Here is a 23,088-nt window from a genome sequence, read left to right as displayed (position 1 = left end):
TCAAGCTATTTTTATATACACCCAGTTTGCAAATGCAACACCGTTACTTGCCTGATAATGATGTAAAATATGTAATAATCTCTTTTCTCCTGAATTTTGCACAGTGCTGGACAGCAGGCATGTGCTTTTAATAAACACTGTCTGTTGATTAAGAAGCCATCATAAAGGCTCTATAACACTGCCTAGTTTCAGTTTTAAAATAATAAGCTTTAAATCATTTCAAGTTTTATCACCAAAGTTGTGCTTATAACGCACTAAACTTAAGCTTTGTATTTTCAGATGTTTTAAATGCAGTACTTTTCCATAACCTCAGTTTGCTTTTACCTCTGCAGATTTCCATTAAGAAGACTTTTTTATGAGATTTCAGTAAGTGCTAGTAGAAGAGATTTTAGTTAAGATATTTCCTTCAATGGATGTTTTTCTACTGAACCTGGAATTTAATAAACATAGTAAACTTCTGTTTTAGTCTTCTGTGTGGCTTGCATTTGACAGGCAGCATTTTTCTTAGCAAGGTATCTACTCTGATTACTCGAAAATCTATTGTCTTAAAATAAACATACTAAAAAAAAAAAAGTTAGAACCAAACACTCCTGAACACTCCATACCGCTTCTCTTCCTCACATGAAAGAAAAAATAACATCTTCTTTGAAGGATAGTGGTTTTCCTCTCTCTCTCTCTCTCTCTCTCGCTCTCTCTCTCTCTCTCAGCCCAGGAGCTATTCTTCCAGAACTTCTGTTCTCCTTCTCAGCAGCAGCCTGGAGTTTTGCCACCTTCTCTTTCAAAGCCCCAAAGTTGCCATGGCAGCAGTGCTACAGAAAGCACAGCCTCTTCATTACAGGAATTAACATTCGGAAGGGATTATCTCATAGAACGGACCTATCCACACAATTATTTTAATTATATTTTCCTGGGAACTGACATTGGTAAAAACTATCAGGCGTGCAGATTATTTCCCTTTGTTTTCCTTTTAAGGTACATTTTTGTAACAATAAATCTGATCAAAATAATTTTACACAAATGCCTGCCTTAAAGTATTGTCCCTAAATTCCAAAGAGAATAAAATGACCATCAATAATTGAAGGTTGCTGAAAAATAGATGTGCAAACTTATAACTATGTGTGTCTTAAATGAGTTAATAACTTCAATCATTTTTTTAAAAAAACATACCCCCAAAAGGGAAGAAAGACAAGGAACAGATTTTTAAAATGTTCTGCTAACATTAAATGTTTAGTGTCCAATGGTTTAAACTTACCCATTTTAGAAAAATCTTTACAATGAAAGTATTTTATAATTTGCCACTGATGCTTTCTAAGCATGCTTTGTTGTTTCACTACAGTTTGATTTTAAATAATAAATTCTAACAAACTTATCTGAAAGAAATGTTGTTAGCTCTGCTCAAAGCTAATGCTTCATATATAGACCTGAGCCAAAAGTGGACTGGTTTTCTTAAGACTACTTCCTAGAAAAAAAAAACTACTTACAAATTCTTCATTTCCCCTCTCCTTATGATGAGCTGCATAAGGTGACAACAACTGTAATCGATATTTGAACTTCTGGTGGCTAATAAAAAGATGAAAAAATTGAGAAAGAAAGATTCAAGATTTGCCTTGCATTATAAGTGCCAGCTGCTCAATGCTGTGTCAGGACTTGCAGAAAATGAGTTACAGAGATATTACATGGTTCAGAACATGTCGAAATGCACAAGTAGGTTCTGAGTAAGTGATAATTGCTTTGCAGAAAGTGCCCTATGTATATAAAGGCCATACGTTAATGAAGCAAATAATACTTCATCTCCCTTCCTTCAAAGATAAGCTGGTTTGAGGGGAGGGGAATATAGTCTGTTTCCTGGAAATTACCTGAAAGAAGAGTTTTGGTAAGAGCAGAAAGCACCCTTAGCCACCTACCCATTTTGTTGTTTACTGTCACCCTGGGATCCTCTTCTCTGTCCCTCTGCTAGCTCCTGAGAAGTCTCGGAACACACGCTGGTGACTGTGGGCTGCCGTGGGACATTAACTGCAGTTTTACCAGCACTCAGTGCAGATGGAGACTGGTCAGCACTAAGATTGGCATTAGCATGCAGTCCAGATGCAGCGAACGGGGGAGGAGTGATGGCAGCAGCCATGGGTGGAGGGGAAGCATGTGATGAAGTGGTCGCATGGGCTGGGGTGAAGGCAGACGATGGTGATGGGATGGATGTGACTTTTGGTGAAGACACAGAACCAAAAGGCCGTGGTGCCTTATTGTAGGCCATGTTGGTTGTGGAAGTGATTTTGGACACAGCAGGAGATGTAATGGGCACAGGTTTAACTACTTCTTTAGGTTCTCCCTATGTAAAATAAAAATAAAAATACACAAAAACACACCAAACACATGCAAAATATATTTCACTGAAAAAAACACAAAGCTGATTTTTTAAGACAAACACAATCAGGTTAGCAGCTCAAACATCACATTTCCAGGTAAAAACAATGGGCTGATAAAGCATAACATGCATGCTAACTAGTCCCAACATGCATAATACAGATGCATACACTAAGTATAAATTTTTAAAATAAAAAGGAAAATAGTTTCAAAATATTTAGGAAATAAAGCAAGAAAACTATCAAAAAGCCTAAAGCCCTTTATCAGTGTCACCTTAGGCATATTCCAAAGAAAAAATTTTTAAATACCCTACAATAAACAAAACATTGCTAACTTTTATTAACAATGTTCTGATTATTGTAGGGTATTTAAAAATTAACTTTATTGAGGTTTTTTTTTAATATTAAAATATCTAAAGCCCATCTTTCCATCTTTCAAAGCCCATAGTTCCATTTTTCAAACATGTTTAATTTCTCTCCAGAGTAGAATTATTTGTTTCATGCAGAAGGTGCAGCACATGATTTCTAACTCTTTAATTTAAAACAAGAACAACAGCAACAAAAAAACAAGGAATAAGATAATTTTCAACTAACTCAGAAATGTGCAAACTCTAATTAATAATCTTAAATAATTTGAAAAAAAACTTTTAAAAGCAATCAAATGAACAAAACAAAATCCCTTCTTTCCTGTAATCTACCTCTATTTCTCTCTGAACATTTTAAGATATGATTCAGAGATAGAATAAAATTCTTTCCCTTTTCCAAAATAAATATTTAATAGTTACATGAAGAAAAAAAGATCTTCAGTATTTCCTCATTGTCAGCAGCCAAAGAAAAAATAACTAGTAAGAAAGGTCAATTCCTCCTAAAATTACCAGAATTTGTATTTGCAAATCCTTATTCCAAAGCATATTTCAAGTTAAACAAAATCAGACTAAGCTTCTACAACATTCAAGAATAAATCCCAGGAGTGGGGGATATCTCAGAAGTAGAGCATTAGACTGCAGATCAAGAATAAATCCCTATTCCACCTACCATAGCAAAAGAAAAACAATCAAATTTTTGAAAAATCATACAATGGTGGTTCTATTATGTTTAATTAAAAAAAAAAGGTAATCTCAATTCATCTTTTTTTTTTTTTTGAGACAGTCTCGCTCTGTCACCAGGCTGGAGTGCAGTGGTGTAATCTCAGCTCACTGCAACCTCCACCTCCCACGTTCAAGAGATTCTCACATCTCAGCCTCCTGGGTAGCTGGAACTACAGGTGCACGCCACCATATCCAGCTAATAATTTGTATTTTAATAGTGATGGAGTTTCACCATGTTGGCCAGGCTGGTCTCGAATTCCTGACCTCAGGTGATCTGCCTGCCTCAGCCTCCCAAAGTGCTGGGATTACAGGCATGAGGCAGTGTGTGTGGCCTCAATTCATCTTATAGAAAGAAGAAAACTAATTGAGAAAAATAAGTAGCTTAATGCCCACACAAATCAATACAGGTTGAGAATCCCTTGTTTAGACAGCTTGGTACCAGAAGCGTTCAGATTTCAGACATTCTCAGATTTTTTAATCTTCGTAGAATGCAGGAGCATCCCTAATCTAAGAATCCAAAATCCAAAATGTTCCAAAGGCCATTTGGGCATGGCAGTGCTCAGAAAGTTTGGGATTTTGGAGCATTTTGGATTTTCTAATTAGGGATGCTCAACCTGTATAATGAATTCAATAAAAGGGCACAAATAAAATTAGAGAGAGCATAAATCACATATATACGAATAATGGTTTGAAATATTTTGAAGCATAAACCAGTTATATATGAATAATGGTTTGAAATATTCTGAAGACATATATGAGAGAAAAGGGATACTTGCCAATAACCTAAGAATACTCTGAAATGTAATTAAGCACTTATTAATGTTATTAAAGACTTATTGTGATATTAATTTTCAGCAACCATTTATTCTCTTAAGAAAATATATGAATATGGATAAAGATGGGCACATCAAAAGTGAATAGAAATGTAAAAAATCTGGCATAAGTTATTGTAACATATGGCTTTAGAAATAATGTTTTAGAACATGTATAATTACAAATGGTAATGTGCTGATCTCCATTTTCCTCCTCATCTCTTAAGGAAAAGAATCACAAGGAAAATTGTACTGAGACTATGAATTAAATGAATGTCAGTATGGTCTGAGACAGAAATGGAGATTACAGTAGCTCAGCAGGGACAATGAAATGATACCCTGGATGCTAGCTTAGAAACACACCTTTTGAACAGGAACCGGCTCAGGCTTGGGTGTAGCAGATGCTCTGAGGAAGAAAAGAAAGAAAAAAAATGAATTTTTATAAGCTTGCAGACTTCTTAATGGAATTTTTACTGTTATAAGCCTTAATATACTGAATCATTAGAATTTATAGTTTCATAATTCATAGTTTTACTATTCACAATCTTCCAATATATTAAAGTAAATCAAATATGCAAGGTTCAACATTCTTACACACTAAGTATTCAACAGTAGTATCTGGTTCTCTACAAATTCATCTGAGGAATGATAAACATCAATCCTGTTTGTGAGTATACCCATGTTTAATAGTTAAGGCTATCACTCACCTAAAAGGGTGAAGTCTAACAAACATGACCTTCTGATCTCTGAGTGGCTCCTCAACCATCTAATCTGACTCCAATCTCCAACAGTATCTGTCTTTTCTCCTAACATCCATGAACAACATCCACAGGATATTGGGTCTCTGTGAAGATGCTGAATATATTCTGGTTGAATTGGCTCAATGAATGAATATTTATTTTGTATTCTTATTCTTAAGTGTTTATGCAAGTTAACATATGTGTTTTGCTAAAAATAAACTGTAAGTTCTTCTATTAGGTTATAATTTCAGTAAAGGCAATAACCATGTCCCATTTGTATCTGTATCTCAGCACAGTGTCTGGCATGTAACAGGTCATCAGTAATGAGTGTGGAAAAGAAAGAGTGAAAAAAAAGACAAAAATCCATGTATATAACTTAATTATTTCCAAATTCAAATTAATTTTTATTTTAAATATATGCTTCTTGTACTATGTTATTATTGTGCCTTTGGTTAGCATGGGCTCAACAGTAACGATAATTGGTTTGGAGCAATTATCTCATATAATCTTAACCATAATCCAAGTAAAAACTATTGTCATCCTAATTTTCAGAGAGGAAACTTCAAAAGAAGTGTAGGTAAATTGCTTAAGATGGAGCTGAGGCCCATAATTGTTAAATATAACAATATACTGGTTGTATTCAAGGAGATGAACTAAATGATTGGGAAAACCTCTAATGTTTTAAAGCCTATTTATTTAGTGTTAAGGTATATGTTATGTTTAATATGCCAGAAGCAATTTGATTTCCCTTATATCACACCAGCTGGAGGGTAATAGAGCAAGCACAGAATTCAAGAAATATTAAGCATAACAGGTAAATATTAAGTGATGATAATTTTAAGCTATAAACCATGAGATCATTTTACTTTAAAGAAAACAGATTACAAACAGAAGACAGTAGCATGGGATATTCGGTCTCTATGAGTGTAATCTAATAATGAACTCCGATCAACAATTTTAGCAGCAACTGAATTTTCCAAAAACAGTTAATTTGGTTAGCTATGGCAGGCACTGAGAATTGGCTAACCTAATGAGATGTTACAATGGATGTTAATATTCAGTTACTGCAATACAGACTACTCTCTGTGCAGTTGCATAACCTTCCATGTGTATAATTTAATAGACAATTTCTCTTTTAGCTTGTAGGGTTATTATAATGAATAAAGGAAACAAGTTCAAGTAAAGAACAGTGGAATCCCCCTTTCAGTGAAATTTCTCAATAAGATATAATCACAAAGGATCTACTCGTTAAAACCGCCAAGTCATTACAGAAAGTTTGCCAATAGAAAGGATGGTATTCTTTCTCATCTAGACCCCCAGGTGCAAGGGGTGCTTCTTGTAACATAAAAGCAATTTGTAAAAACCGAACGTGATATTTAACAGTCATTAGGCTACCAAATTTAGATAAAATGCATATACTCCATGTCTATAAAAACAAACCCATTAGTTTTTTTACAGTTAACAGCCTTTATTCAGAGTGTCAGCAACAACAAAAGCATGAGAATGATTAGATTTTATTAATTTTAGAGTCTAACCTTTTATTTTCTTGAGAAAACATAAAATGAGTCCTAATATACTTTATTAACTGAAGGCTCTATAAAAATAATACTTGAAATTTTCAATTCACACATAAAAATCAAATCTAAAATTTGAATGTTTGTCCTGATTCCCTTCTGATAAAGTCTCAGAAGTGCAATGACATGAACTAAGACAAGCAAACATGGAAAAGAGGGGCTATATACCTTCACACTTCAGGGTTGAGTTCATTACACATTAAAATCCCAAACATGTTTTTGCAGAGAAAAAAAATGGACTGGCTTATAATTAAATGTCAGATAAAATAATTGACATTAGATGCAATAAATATTAGTTCTTCTGGTTTATACCTTCTGGTTTAATTAACCACCAAAGAGTCAAAATCATTTGAAACTTTAAAAAGAAGGTTTCTTAGATTTACTTTATTACTTGCTAATCAGAGGGTTGTCTGACTTCTGTTTGAATATTTATAGAAGCTCACAATTTTGGCTACACAAATTTTGAACCCAACTGCTTAAATGCTCTTCATTTTAGTGTGCTATTTGCTCATTGAAGTAAACAGAAGAAATCAAATTATCCATATTACATTAAAAACACTGGGAAAAACATTTTTAACACACAGTATTATGTACATAAAATTTAGGGGTTGGGCGCAGCGACTCACGCCTGTAATCTCAGCACTTTGGGAGGCTGAGGCAGGCGGATCATGAGGTCAGAAGTTCCAGACCAGCCTGGCCAACAAGGTGAAACCCTGTGTCTACTAAAAATACAAATATTAGCTGGGCATGGTGGTGCACGCCTGTGATCCCAGCTACTCAGGAGGCTGAGGCAGACTGAGAATTGCTTGAACCTGGGAGGCGGAAGTTGCAGTGAGCTGAAATTTTGCCACTGCACTCCAGCCCAGGTGACAGAGTGAGACTTAGTCTCAAAAAAAAAAAAAAAAGAAATCTAGGCTGGGTGTGGTGGCTCACACCTGTAATCCCAGCACTTTGGGAATCAGACAGATGGATTGCCTGAAGTCAGAAGTTTGAGATAAGCCTGGCCAACATGGTGAAACCCTGTCTCCACTAAAATTACAAAAATTATACAGGGCTGTAGTGGCGGGCGCTTGTAATCCCAGCTACTCAGGAGGCTGAGGCAGGAGAAATCACTTGAACCCGGGAGGTGGAGGTTGCAGCGAGCTGAGATCGCGCCACTGAACTCCAGTCTGGACGACAAGAGCGAAACTCCATCTCAAAAAAAATTATAACATGTACTAGTTATACTTTAAAAGATCAGTAAACTACAAAAATCTTATATTTAATTACATATTCTTAGGACACTACAACTACCGTGGTTCAGAAAATTTAGAATATATGACAAAAGAAATCTATAAAACAGATGAATAACAAAAACACTAGTTTTAAAAAGCAATTGTTACTAACTCTCAAGGAACAAAATATAAACATATACCACATGTTCCTTAGAACTGTATAAAGACTTTCTTAATGTTAACACGTAATATTTGTGAGAATATTTCTAAATGTATTCTTCTTCCAGTATTGGGGAAGAACTATACATTAATACAGCTCTTTTAGAAAATGGTATTTATTTGTTAAAAGCCCCGAAGAAAGCTCATGTCTTTGACACAATAACTTCTGGGAATCTATTAGAAGGAAACGATCTGAAATATGAAAAACAATGTATAAAGATATTCATTCACCATAGTGTAATTTATAATAGTGCAAAATTAGAAACAACCTATTAAATATACAATGAGGAAATGGTTAATTTTAATATAATAATACAATGAAACATTATACAATTATTAAATTAATTCTTGGAAAGAATTCTGCCTTGCATGATAAAATGCTTACTTTATGATATCAAGTAAAAATATATATAAAATGACATATATACATGATTGGTATGTGGAAAAAAATGGATGGAAACACACCAACATTTAGGAGAAGTTCTCTCTAAATGCTATTTTTTCTCTTTTATGTGTATATTTTCCATATTTTATATATAACAATGTATATGTACAATTTTTTATAATACAAAAGAGTATTTTTCAAAGTATGTTTCATGGAAAAGTACTTTCCAAAAAATAAAAAATTATGTTATCAAGCATATCTGGAAAATATGAAGTTAAAGTTACATAGCATCTTAGCCACAGGACTTCTCCAAGCCTTTAAATGCCTAAAGAAGAAAATACTATGGATTGTCACCCAAACTCATTTGAAGGAGAACTCATTGTTTAGGAAACATTTCTGAAGACTGGAGTTAGGAGAAGAAAAATCTTCTGGGAAATATTATTTTAAAGAAATATTTAAAGAAAGAGCAAATCTTTGCAAAGTCTGAAATGTTTATTAAGTCTTCTACACGTGGCTAAAATTAAGGGAAAGAAATACTACAAGATTTATAATATTTAAATCTTTAAAATTCTCAAACCCTTTTCTTATATGAATTATCTTTCTTATCAAACTAGCACTTTCTTGAACTTTATGTTTAATAAGATACCCAAATACCAAGAGCATAATTTAATCAATACTCAAGGAGTAAAATCCTATTTCCTTTAGTAAAGTGAAATATATCTATTTCCAATATTCCCTGGGGAGAAAATCCTAATGTATGAATAAGAAAATCTATTTCTCAAAATTAGAACTTTTGTAATTGTCTTTCTTTTCTTTCAACAAATATTAATCATCTTTTACTTTAACAATGTCATAGATTATATAAAAGCAATAATTTTTTAAAGGATGTTTAAAAAATTGAGGTATAATTATGATAAAATTTCTTCCTACATTTTTCTCTTCAAATCCTGGCAAATACACAATGGGGTAACAAATCCCCTTTGAATTACAGTGATCATTACAAGTCACTTTTGTGTAGTGTGTGAGTTTCAAACCAGCAGAAAGAGATCCTGGCAATGGCTTAGTGCCATGAGCTCAACAATTTGCTTATTGTTCTCTCTCCTTGCCGTGAAGCCACTGTTCAGGCGTAAGCCATGGTGGTGAGATACCAGTGCCTTAGCCCAGTAGTATCCTCAGTTCATGAAATTCAAAGAACAAAGCCATCAATGTGGCTGGAACAACCTATATGAAGTTAATTGATTTTTGTAAAAGTAATGTCCAAAATAAAAATCCCTGATGCATTATAACCAGTTTCAGAACCTCTACCTGAACAGTTGAAAGGAGTTTTAAGTGATAACTGACTAAATTAAAAACTAAAATTGTGATGTACTGGTTAGAATAATGTGTAGGAAAAATTATGCCATAAATAAACAGCAGCCTTATCAAGAAGTAGATGCAAATGAATCAAGCTAAACTGTATCTTTTGAATATCCAATGCAGCATTATACTTGTTATATTTTTAACTAATTAATGTATTTTCCTAAAATCGATTTATAAAATAACATGTTTTTTAGTTAATAATACTTGTTATATTTTTAACTAATTAATTTTCCTAAAATCGATTTATAAAATAAAATGTTTTTTAGTTAATAAGATTCTGAATGTTCACATTAGTGTTTAAGAATGAGGAACTAGACAGTAGAACTAGAATGATAAAGATTGTGCACATTACTTGTTATGTCTTGGTGACTCCCTCAAACATCTAATATACTTAACTCATAAACAATCATACAGAAAAAAAGGAGGGTGCTTGGTTCATCTTCTATGAGATGAGCTCTTATCTAAGTTTCCCACAGCATGGCCATCTTTGGACCCACTGACCTTGGGACCCATAAACACTAGGGTACATCATTAATCACTTTAATTGCAAAGTTGTCAATTTGTAATAACAAAGCAACTCCAGAAGGAAAAAAGTGAGCACTCAAGAGTACAGAAGGATGTCTTTCTAAACAGTTTCCTCATATTTTCTTGCATATTCAGCTAGTTTACTGTCCCAAATACTCAAACCTTAAACATTTAAATCCCTATGGCAATGTATCAGTAGCTTTTTCTAAATGGTTTGAGATTATGTAAAGATTCTATTTCCTATAAACCAAAATACAAAATAGTTATATCTCAGCATATTATAACAGTTTGTAGCTTATAAAAGACTGTACTGTCCACATATACATGTACTCACACACACTCACTTCCTTTCTCCCTCTTTGCATATTCTCTATCTTACTATAGGAACTAACATGTACTTTTTCTTTCCTACAGAGAGAAAAAAACCCAAAGCTGGGCAGGCTTTTTGAAGAGTCAAAGAAAGAAGGAAAAAAGACATAAGCAGGGGAATTGCTTTAGCCCATCTGAGTGCTTGGCTTTAAATTGAGTATGGCTCTGATATATATCCAGAACAGGCAGTTACGACTTGATAATTATAATACTTCTCTAAGTATATTTAATTATAATATATTTAATTACAATACTTCTCTAAGTAGGGTTAGTGCTTTTATTGTAATAATCCTCTTCAGGTGGCCATGAAAGTTTATTAGAGTTTGAGAAGAAATTTTCATCAACCAAATATAAGTCAAGCCAGAGAACCAATGGATGGAAGAAAGGAAGAAAATAAGAGAATATTAGGGCAAAGTGTAAGTGATATCACTCCAATTTGTTATTTTAAAGTTCAAATGATTAATACTTAAATACCTGAAAATCTCTAAGAAAGAAAGCATTTTGTGGTTGGGTGTGGTGGCTCACATCTGTAACCTCAGCACTTTGTGAGGTCAAGGCAGGCAGATCACAAGGACAAGAGATCGAGACCATCCTGGCCAACATGGTGAAACCCTGTCTCTACTAAAAATACAAAAATTAGCTGGGTATGGTGGCGCACACCTGTAGTCCTAGCTACTCAGGAGGCTGACACAGGAGAATTGCTTGAACTTGGGAGGCGAGGGTTACAGTGAGTCAATATAGTGCCACTGAACTCCAGCCTGATGACAGAGAGAGATGCTGAGAGGGAGGGAGGGAGGATTTTGCAAAGTAGCAATTCAAGCAAATTTAAATTTAAATAGCATAAGAGGACCCAAAGACTAAGAGCTACCTTAAATTTATTCTATGTGCCAGGTACTCTACAACATACCCATATACTATACTTTTCACTTATAATAATCTCATGATATAGGTGTCATTCTCTCATTTTAAAGATGAGAAACTCAAATGCAAAGGGGTAAAATTGGACAAGCGCGCTGGCTCATGCCTGTAATCCAGCACTTTGGGAGGCTGAGGTGGGCGGATCACCTCACCATGTTGAGACCAGCCTGGCCAACATGGTGAAACCCCATTTTTACTAAAAATACAAAACTTAGCTGGACATGGTGGTGCGCGCCTGTAGTCTCAGCTACTCAGGAGGCTGAGGCAGGAGAAATGCTTGAACCTGGGAGGCGAAGGTTGCAGTGAGCTGAGATGGTGCCACTGCACTCCAGCATGACTCCGTCAAACAAACAGACATACAAACAAACAAAGGGGTAAAAAGACTTTATCAAGTCATCCATCCAGTTTGGAGTGGGAGACTAGTTATCATTCCAATCGTTCTGCAAAGACTCTGCTCTTCAGCACAAATCGCTTGAATTTCTAAAATCAAAATCAACCCAAGCAAAATGGCTTTCCAGTATCACCCTCTCTTCTAATCCCCTCACCATAGACGGGGGGCCATTTTGTGGGAAAAACACTTACTCTATACGGGTACAGGTTGTCTCTAAAAGTACCCACAATCCAAAATTATAAAGAATTAAGTCATGGAAGAATAAGAATCAATAAAGATGTCATTTAATTCAAGGTGCCAAAAAAAAAAGTCTGAAACAAAACTTACTGTGGGCACACCCCAAACTGACTTGGTGACCTGGTGATATTCCATGTAAATTCATTTAGTCAAAGCCTAAATCTTCTAAAGTATTCCAACAAAGATACAACACTTAGTTAGTTATCTCCTTAGCTACATGTATTTTAAAATATTAGTATATGGCATATTTTTAAGAATAAGTGTTTTATATATCTTATAACTTATTTCCATACATCTTTCTTAAAACTATTTTCAAATTATGTGCAAAGTTTCACAGTATTCTACTTGATTTCAGAGGGAGAAAATTTACTGTTGTAATTCTACATTTATTCCCATAGTAACATTTTTATAAGGGAAAAAAATTTCATTTGCCCATTGTGCCTCATGTCCACACTCAAAAATAACTTCAGAATCATTTAAAGAAAAAAAATCCATTTTTCTAAATAGTATTTATAAAATTTTTATAGCAAAAAGAATGAAGAGATTGTATAATAGTTTAGATGTATTTAAGAATAAAAGAAATTTCAAATTTAAAAGTAATTCATTTTTACTATAGAAAAAATTTTATTACAGTGAAAATACCATTTCAATAAAGGGTTTCTATAAAAAATTATTTTATATGTCCCATTTTTAAGAAATGGCAAATTTTATTATATGAGGCCAGACAGTAAATATTTTAGTCTTTTTGTGTGGCATATGATCTCAACTATTCACCTCTGTCACTATAGAAAGACACAGACAAAACCTAAATAAGCGACCATGGTTGTGTTCCAACACAACTTTAGTAAAAACAAGTGGTGGAAAGAATCTGACCTGTAAGCCATCATTTGACAGCCTCTAGTTTAGATCGTGTTAAGGTTTTGATTATAACAAACCTTCTAGTAAGTAATCCTACATGACCATGGCTCTTTTGGTCTCTAAACCTCATAATCATTCTGCACTATGAAAAGCCCTAATTATAATATGTTTAGATACTGATATAAGGAATGAAAGTTAAACGTATTATTCCTTCTGTAGTTGCAGGACACTACCTTTAAATTCCTCTCATCTCCTCTACCTAAAATTTTCACACTGTTTACAACTGTTTAGCTGATCTATCTGCACTTCCATACCACCCATCCAAATGAAATTCATACCACACAGCACTGACATTGAAGCTGGGTCAGATTTAATATTATTGGACTAGAATAACATTTTAAGCACTATTTGTAACTCTGCTAGTCAGCACTCCAGTTCATTTGCTAATAGATAAAGACTACTAAAAACCTCTTAAGTCCCTGCTTCTACATACTATAAACAGAAGTATTAGTAATATAATTATTTTTTAAAAATTCTAAAAGAACAAGTGAAAAGAATACACCCTAGATTTTTATGCAAGAGACTGATAGGTATAATTACCTTCTTTCCATTCTTTTCTACCAAAACTCTATATTTTTTAACAGTCATGAACTGTACTACCTTTAGGAATGATTAAAAAAAAGCAATTTGTATTAGAATTGCATTCTCAGAAAACTTACTAAGATCTAATGGTAAGCAGTTACTTCTACTTGATAGATTTTCTCTTCCAGCTTCAATCAGGTAGATAAAAAATACATTTTTATCAACATAGTACTTCATTACTAATATGAAAATAATAAAACAGGAAAAGAAAATAATCTGCCTGTGAAAAATGAAGATTCGACATTTTATTGGCTCTTTTGTGACACTACTAAACTGCCCTTAAACATAGTTAAAATTCATACTAGGGGAATAAGCATCAAGAACAGAACCATATTCTAAACTCTATTTTCACAGGCTTTAAACAATGTATATAAAATTAACTGCTTCAGGAAAACCTGCTAAAGGTCAGATGCTGAATGGGGGTTATATACAGGATAAGAGTAGTATAAGCAAGCATAATTCATAACCTGAAGTTTGTCTACTTATTTTTTTCTTCCTTTCCAGAAAAACTTAGAGCCCTAAAGAGACACAGAGTTCCTGCATTTCACATTCAAGCCTTCTCTTATAAAGCTCTTTGTTGATACAGGAATTCTTTGAGGAAAAGAACAAATAGCTGAATAAAGGTTGCATTAGGCAACGTACAGTTTCTTTGTTGACATGAGGGTCATAATACCTCCCTTGCAGAACTGTTTTGAGGATGGAATTTAGTAATGTATGTAACATATCTAGTGAAGTTCTTGGCACAAAGTAAGCAGTGATAGATGGCACCTTCCCCGGAAGCAGATGACCTGACTCTGGAGTTCTGGAAATTATTCTGTTTCTGATTATATACTGTTATAATCAAATTAAGCTAATAGGATCAATTTCAAGGAAAACAATAACAACAACAACAACAAAAAAAAACCTAGAGATAAGCAAGAAAATATCACTTACTGAGTACCTACCAAATGCCAATAATTTCAATTGACCCATTATATAAATTATCTCATTTATTCTTCCTGAGAAAGTAGTATGTTCTCATTTTAAATATAGGAAACAGAAGCTCAAATAGGCTAACTTGACCAAAACTTAGAATTTGAAAGTGGCAGAAGCTGGATTAGAACCCAAGTTGTCCAGAAGCCTATATGCAGCTCTAACATTCTGCCTTCTAGGAATAACATCAAAGATAAAGTTATAAAATTAACTTTGATAAAGAACTTCAGAGAGTAATGGCTTCAAACAGTGAGTAACTACTTTCTATTAACAAACAGCTATTCATTTTCAATGACATGTTGTTTATAGAATGTCATTTTTTATTTAATTCAAGTAAACACAGAAGTTACTCATTGTATATAATATATACATATATGTCTATGTATAGTCAATATATTCGAACACATAATACATCTACCTATCTATCTGTAGAGTGAACACTTTACAGACTGCACAATATACATATAAATAAGAGATTAAATTCTTCAGAAAATTCCCAATGAAAGCTGAGTAAGTAGATGCAAAAACAAAGAAACGGTTTTCAGACCATTGTTCTTTACTTTTCCAGAGAAGAAGATTAGTTTGTCCTGCACAGCAACAGGAAATCTCTAATAATTTCATTTTTCAGCAGGACAGGATTGGAAGTTCCGTAATGAATATCTTCTCTGGTGCTAAATTGGGTGCTCTATTCAAAATAGTAACCAGCTTCTGACATTAGCAGCCATGCAGATACCAAGATACCACATCACATAATCTTCTTGTGGGTCTTGAGAAAATAAAGGAAGTGGAATCATGGTCCCCACTACAACTATCAATAGTGACATGCTACCAATAACAAAATGAATTAGATATCAGGACTGATGTGTGCCCCGTGATACAGGAGGTTGCATACTGAGCATGCAGGATTTATAGAAATAACTATGATGGTTCCTTTCTAATTTGGTTTTGACTACACATTCATATAACTGCATATATACCTAATCACTGAATAATACATTTTTTATCATGTTCAACTCTTTTTGAATCAGCCTCTGCTTTTACAAACATACAAACACCCTTATGTTATAGTCAGAATCTAGCTCCTGTCAACCTGACAATTGTGTTAGGACTAATATGGCCTTCTACATTACCAGAAATAATTTAACCAGTCAACTTATCATTCCTGACTGATAATTATTTTACCCAGCATCACTTCAAGTTCAAGGGCAACACTCGTGCTATGTTTTTTCCTTAAAATAATTTATTTCATTAATTTCTTAATTAGTTCCACAAATATTTATTAAACCCATGATACAGAAGGCTCTGTTGAAGGAGGTGGGGCAATTGTAATAAATTAAACAGACAAAAGTCCTCCTTTGAAGGTGCTTATATCCATTTGAGAGAAGCACACTAACAAGCAAAATATTTCACATGGTAATAAATGCCATGGAGCATAATAAAGCAAGACACAGGAAAGGATACACTATTTTACACAAAAAGGTCAGAGAAGGCTTCTTTAATGAGGTAAAATCTGAAAAGAAACCTGAAGTACGGAATTCCTGGCCAGCCAAATAGCAAGTGCAAAGTCCTGAGGCAGGAATGTACCAGTGGGGCTAGAATGGTTCCAGGAAAAGTTGGGGAAAGCAGTGAGAGATAAAGCTGTGGAAACGGCAGGGGGCCAGAACACATGAAGTATATGAACCCATTAAAAGGACCTGGTCTTTTATTTTGAGTGAGATAGAAAATTATTCCTAAATGTAGTACTTCATTTTGGAAGAAGGTTAAATACAAATCTCAGTGTTAAGCAATAAATTAGCCTATATGTATGCTTGATCTGTGTAAGCCTACTTACTAAAAGAAAAGAAGAAAGAAGGAATAAAAACTGCTTCAAATCTTAAATATATTGTGATGAACAAAACACAAATAAAAAACAACAAAATATCTAATTTGTCTTCCACCTTTTCAAAGTCTGAAACATGCAATTTGAGGTTCACCTTTATATGCACCCTGTTCTATGCCAATACCAGAGGCACAATTTTGCCAGTAAATTTTTAATAATTAATTAATTAATTTATTTATTTATTTTGAGACAGAGTCTCACTTTGTCACCCAGGCTGGAGTACAATGGCATGCTCTCTGTTCACCGCAACCTCTGCCTCCTGGGTTCAAGCAATTCTCCTGCCTCAGCCTCCCAAGTAGCTGGGATTACAGGTGCATACCACCATACCCGGCTAATTTTTGTATTTTTAAGTAGAGACAGGATTTCACCATGTTGGTCAGGCTGGTCTTGAAGCCCTGACCTCTTGATCTGCCTGCCTCAGCCTCCCAAAGTGCTGGGATTACAGACGTGAACCACCGCACCTGGCTGCCAGTAATTTTTTTCCAGGCACATCTCTTTTTCTATTCTTGTCCAGGCTAAACATGTTAAATTGCAAACCTTTTTGTAAAGTGAGTATTTTTAAGTATTTCAATAAAATTTAAGGGGATACGTTTTCCAGCATTCAACACAGCCTTATTAGGAAAACAAAGTCAGTCTGCTATCTTTTGTGTAGAACACATGAAATGAAAATTCTTCATAGTGTCAACTTAGCTTTTTCCAGTTATATAACACTTAAAAATAATTTTGGGTGAGTTTAGATATTTTTTAAAATCTGAAGGTATTCAGAGTCAAGGAATTTAAAAATTAGCGATCAAATGTGGCTATTTTAGCTATAGATAGGCCAAGTCTATCCTTATTTAATAACTTCAAGATGAGCCTTTAACTTGACATTTATTAGGAAATAGAATTCTGTCTAACATCCTTATCACTAAACTTATATTATTAAGTCAAGGCATTCAAAGTGATAATAATATCTACATCTAAAAATAGGAACTTGAAAGGCAGCTAAATTTTCAAATGTTTATTTTTACAATTTCTTATATTATTTGTTATTTATCTCACATTTTTAACATCACAGAGAGAACTGAAACTCATTCAATTGTTTATTAAGAATCTTTATTTTTGTTTATAGAAAACTGAATGTTCTTTATAAAAGACTTGTTTATACTACTGATTGAAAATTTAATGGATTTTGTCGAAAAATTTAAGCTAAATTATAATTGCAAAGCTTTTCAATATTAACAAAGCATTATTATCTTTTTTTCTAAAAAAGGAACCATAGAAAATATAAATTGCATTCTTCACCTTCTAATAACTTTTCTGTTACAGGTAAAAAATCTGAAACCATAGCAAATTAGCAACACATTATGCCTAATTCACCAAAAGGTATGCTTATTAAATCCCCACGACTCCACCATTTGTTGAGTCTAACAGATTAGGAAATGACCTAAAATGGTGCTAAACATACACAACTCACAACGTATGCTACTCATCATGGAAGCTCAACACTCAAACTGGATTACACTTGTTTGATGGGACAAATCCATAAAGCAAAAAGCTTGAAAACGGTGGCAATGTGAAATGGCTACAATAGTTCCTAAATGCTTCTTCTTAATTTCAGTGCTTATCTCCTTGCAGACCAGGAACAAACAGTTCAGACTGGTATCAGTACAAGACCCACAAATTAAATAGCACTGATCTAGAATACTGTTTTCACACTTTTATCACACTGGACATCAGATATACATTTTGTATCATTATCTACCTAATACAAGTATGAAGTAGTAACATACATATTTTCCTGTGCAGCCTGTTAAAATATATTATTTTTATTTACAAAACAAAACAAACTAGCTGGAGGGAGAGGATGTTGGTCTTGACCCTAAAAAATGAATATATAAAGTCTCAGTTTGATAAACATCAACCTTGACTCAAAGGTAGAGATCTCAGAAAGGTCTAGAGGTCTGAGAAGCCACATAATAAACATGATAACTGGCTAACAGGGGTCACAAACAAATGTCCATTGAATTGTACTGGAAAAGCCCATTCGTAAAATACTATTAAACTATTTTAACTTTTAAAAAATTCGGCATGCAATAATATCCTCAAAGACATAAAATAAGCAGATCTATCAACAACAATAACAATTAACACAGAGTTCCGACTAGGACACGTCTGCAAAACTCATCACCACCAAATTTGCTTTTGACATAATTAGAATGACTGAGAAGAATAGAAATGCTGACCATAGATTACTATATGTGTTGTTCCAACAATAACATTCTGTAGCAAGTGCTTATAAAACAGAACTACACAAGAGAGATTTCCCCTATTTGGCAATGAGTAAAAATGTGAAGAAGCCAGACACTGATGCCTATCTCTTAAGATAAATAATCTAAAAAGTATTAGATTCCTTAGTGAGAGAAAAACATACCCTCTAATCTGATGTCTTCCTTACTTTGGCTCTAAGGATCCCCTAAAAGACTGCCAGAGAATAAGAATAGAGATTCCTGTCATATTAATTTCCTCTTTTATTAGAGTCACAGAAAGATCTGAGACCTCATAAAGGATAACAACCAGTGCATAGAAAAAAACACATGTTCCATGCTGTGATCTTTAAAAAAGTATTTACAATATACAAAAAAGCACGTATATAACTCTAGCATCAAAGTTACTGACTCCTCTCAAGATAATGATCCTTTTCTCCCAGAACTATTTTGTAACTCTTTTGGCTGCTTTTCTAAAATGTTCTTGCTGAATACCAATGGTGAGTTTTTAATTCAAAAAACTTTCCCTTAATTAGCATTGTCTAACTGGAATAAGCTGTATCACTGTATCAGGGATTCTTGAGGAGGGGAAGGATCAATTGGCCGACAAGATCTCTTCAAGCTCAAGGGAATTTGAATAATACCACTAACACACAGCCTGTATCATACAGTGTTCCTCATTCTAAAATCTGTCTATATCAGCTAATTATTTTATTTTCTCAGGAGTATATTATTTGTAACAAGGTAGGAGAAACTCAGAACAGACTGGTAAATAAACCCGACACTAGACTGACTTCAAAGACAAGCAAATCATAGGTGCATTTAAAAAAAATCACCTAAGTCTTGGCCTGGTTATTTTGACAAGCAATGTAACACAGCCTCAAAAATATCCAGTATCCCAAAGCTAAAAGCAGACTGCCCAGATTCTAACCCTAGCTCCTCCATTTACTAGTTTTTCAACTTGGGGCAAGTTACTTAACCTCTCAGTTTCCTTGCCTGTAAGATGGAACAGCAATAACAAGGTATTTTTAAGGTAATAATAATAATAAGGTACTTGGGACACTAAATCCAATATTGTTTTGTGAAAGCCATTCCACTAGACTTATTTCAGAAAATTTCAGTTCTTGGTTGCCATAATAATGGGAGAGTATGGGAATAATGATAAGTGAAATAACTCAGGTCCAAATTATATAAAGTCACCCCAAAGTTCCTAGAGTGAAACTAAAGTCCACCTGTCTTCTAAACAGTTTCCTTAATTAGCAACAATTCAGGGCTTGGTGGCAGCTACATTAGTTTCTGTAAAGTTCAATCAAAGAGAAAGCATATATGTTGAATCACCAAGGTGAACTCAATGATGCCTTTTCTGAATTCCCCTCAGGCCCTTCGCTGAATCCTAGGTACAAGGACAAAACATAGGCTCACCATGACCTAGAATTACGTTCATTTGCCCTCAGAGGCAATGTCTGGGGGACAAAGTGGGCCTTGGATGCTTCCAAACCAACACAATGATTGGCAATGGAGTCCACATAGATAAAAAAACAATCACAGACTGGCTAAAGATGGATCTTTGCTCCCAATCCTCATAAAGAAATCCAACATATTAAAATTTTCTCTGAAAGTGCTTCCAACTATTAAGTTCTATGAACAAAAAAAAATATGACACAAATAGCCAATGCCAAAAACACGTATATTACTATATAGCCAACATGTTTCCTCCTCTTTCATTTGCATCAATGGTAATAACCCAAAGACCCAGTCATAATGGCAATAAAATATAATAATTACAGAACAGAGTAGCAGCTGTGTTTATGGACCACACCCAAGGCTGTGGGTGAGCTGCATACCACAATTAATGTTGTGATCCATATTTAAGGAAAATTGAACTTGCACTATAATCTTTGTTCCTGTTTTGACATGCACAACATCTAAGAGTTTGGCTTTCAACCATGGCCTTGTTTTCAGCCTTCTGTCACATAAAATTTCAATTTAGCATCTCACTGATCTGTTTTCTAGGGAAACCTACCCCAAAGCAAACACTGGCATATGCTGATGCTTCAGTGTTCCAATGAAAACAAGATGCAGCATGATTCACTGCTCTTCTTGTTGAATCTGTGCCTTATGTGAGTTCTAAAGAGATCAGCAGTTAAATGTGCTAGAATATTGATGAGTATGGCTATAAGAAGACAGAGTTATAGAAGAAACGTTTGACAGTGAAGCAGCCTTGTAAAAATAGCACTAGATAGAAGGTCCGGTTCAGATAATTACAACTTTGCATCTCAGAGCCACCAAAAACATCTGTTATAACCTAGATATTTGCTGTAGCCTATGTTCAATAAAATTGGATACTAAGAAAACTAGTTTCTGAAATTTGACAAAATTCTCAGAAAATGCTTGAGAAATCAAAAAATTATAATAAAATCTTTTTTATTTTTTTCAGGTTTCATGATAGAAAACAATAAATTGGTGTATGTGAAACTATCACAATTTCTTAATAGTCTAATCAAAATCCTTATCCTATATTTTCTCTGGTTTACCAAAAATAATGAGCATAAAAGCTACTCAAATTTATCATTGCTAAGCTGAAATGCTCTAAACCAAAAAAAAAAAAAAAAAAAAAAAAAAAAATCATCATAACTACTTGCAGAGGTGACCCAACACATGGTTTTATTAAAAACATTTAAGATCAACATCTACTTACATAACTTAGTTCTGATTAAATTTTTTACTAACGCCTCTCCCACACACAGAAAAGAGACCATGACAATTCATTTTACAGAAAAATGGACTAGGGAACTAATTTATTATTTCACCTAGAATAAAAAAAAACAGCAACAAGAAAAACTGGAAAGCCCACATTTTTATCCCCCAACTATGTTAGTATTATAATTCTTAGTCATACTTGAATATATTTCAAGGTTCAATATATAAAACAAATAAAAGCAAAGCTTCTCTGGTGAAAGTACAAGTATAGGCAGAAAACTCAAAACATATTCACTGGTCTGCTATAATACCACCTTAGGATACCTTAAGACATTTCATATAGTTGAACACTCATATATAGACAGGAAAACAGAAATTCAGCATGAATAGGTTGACTACTATTTTATTGCCCAATCTACCACACTTAAATGCTAGTCTTTTTTTTCTGTCTCAGTTTGCTCATTTGAGAGATGGCTATAATCATTTCCACACATCTACTTCACCATTACAAAGAGATAACATAATATCAAGAAAATAAATAACAGCATGAATTGTATTTAGAGCCAAGGAAGACTTAGGTCTCAATACCATCTTAACAGTAAACTCACCTAATTAACTTCTCTAAATTAGTTTCCTCATCTATAAAGAGGCTAATACTACCTACATCACAGGGTTATTCTGAAGATTAAATGATACAATCTATGTGAATTATCTTACCTTATGCCTATACCTTGTAGTTGATTAATAAAATAACCTAGAATTGGTACAGGATATCCATGTAAATACAATATAAATCTATTCAATGTTACAGTCATCATATGGTATTTTCATGGGGAAATTCATTATTAACAATTCATCTCCCTATTCTGGCACTTCAGTAGTGGCAGAAATAAAAGATTTAAATGAAAAGGTTACAAGCTAAAGTTAAAAGCACAAGGATTCTTCACACTTGTATTCAATTCTACTAGACCACAATTCTATAATGAAATAACATTTGACAAATTTACATACATCGTGGAATAAGTTTTTCTCCACTTATATACAGATGCTCCTCAACTAATGATGGGGTTATGTCCCAATAAACCCATTTTTAATTGGAAATATCATAAGTAAAAACTGCATTTAGGCTGGCGCGGTGGCTCATGCCTGTAATCCCAGCACTTTGGGAAGCCAAAGCGGGTGCATCACCTGAGGTTAGGAATTCAGGACCAGTCTGGCCAATATGGCGAAACTCCCGTCTCTACTAAAAATACAAAAATTAGCCAGGCATGGTGGAATGTGCCTGTAACCCCAGCTACTCAGGAAGCTAAGGCAGGAGAGTCACTTGAACCTGGGAGGTGGAGGTTGCAGTAAGTGGAGATTATCACCACTGCACTCCAGCTGGGGCAACAGAGCAAGATTCTGTACTGAAAGTGAAAAACAGAATGGTTTCACACCATTGTAAAGTCAAAAATTCATAAGTCAACCTTTGTAAATTGAGAACCATTCTGTATATATAGATACAGAATGTATTCTACATTGCATTTACCAAAAGTATTTTATTATATACTATGACAGCAAACTTTTAAAAAAATTGATAAAAACTCTTCACAAATTTGAT

The 23,088-nt window shown here is 34.0% G+C and overlaps 1 protein-coding gene across 11 annotated transcripts in view; it reads right to left on the bottom strand.

Moving 5' to 3' along the window:
* Window positions 1-23,088, bottom strand: part of PDLIM5 (PDZ and LIM domain 5) — a 220,485-nt gene that overhangs the window by 94,192 nt on the left and 103,205 nt on the right. For 7 of the 11 annotated variants that reach the window (XM_012437695.3, XM_064369296.1, XM_012437696.3 and 4 more), the window contains exons 4-5: window positions 4,624-4,666; window positions 1,905-1,996 (exon numbers count right to left, since the gene is read on the bottom strand). In XM_012437695.3, coding sequence (XP_012293118.3) covers window positions 1,905-1,996; window positions 4,624-4,666 — 135 coding nt within the window. Of the gene's footprint in view, window positions 1-1,904; window positions 2,327-4,623; window positions 4,667-23,088 lie in introns of all 11 variants that reach the window. The other 4 variants (XM_012437699.3, XM_012437701.3, XM_012437706.3 and 1 more) reach the window with 2 other exon arrangements.

This window comes from Aotus nancymaae, unplaced genomic scaffold, assembly GCF_030222135.1.
Source record: "Aotus nancymaae isolate 86718 unplaced genomic scaffold, 86718_ANA_hifiasm-v0.15.2.pri h1tg000006l, whole genome shotgun sequence".
Lineage (NCBI taxonomy): Eukaryota > Metazoa > Chordata > Mammalia > Primates > Aotidae > Aotus > Aotus nancymaae.
This window is presented reverse-complemented; position numbering and strand designations above follow the sequence as displayed.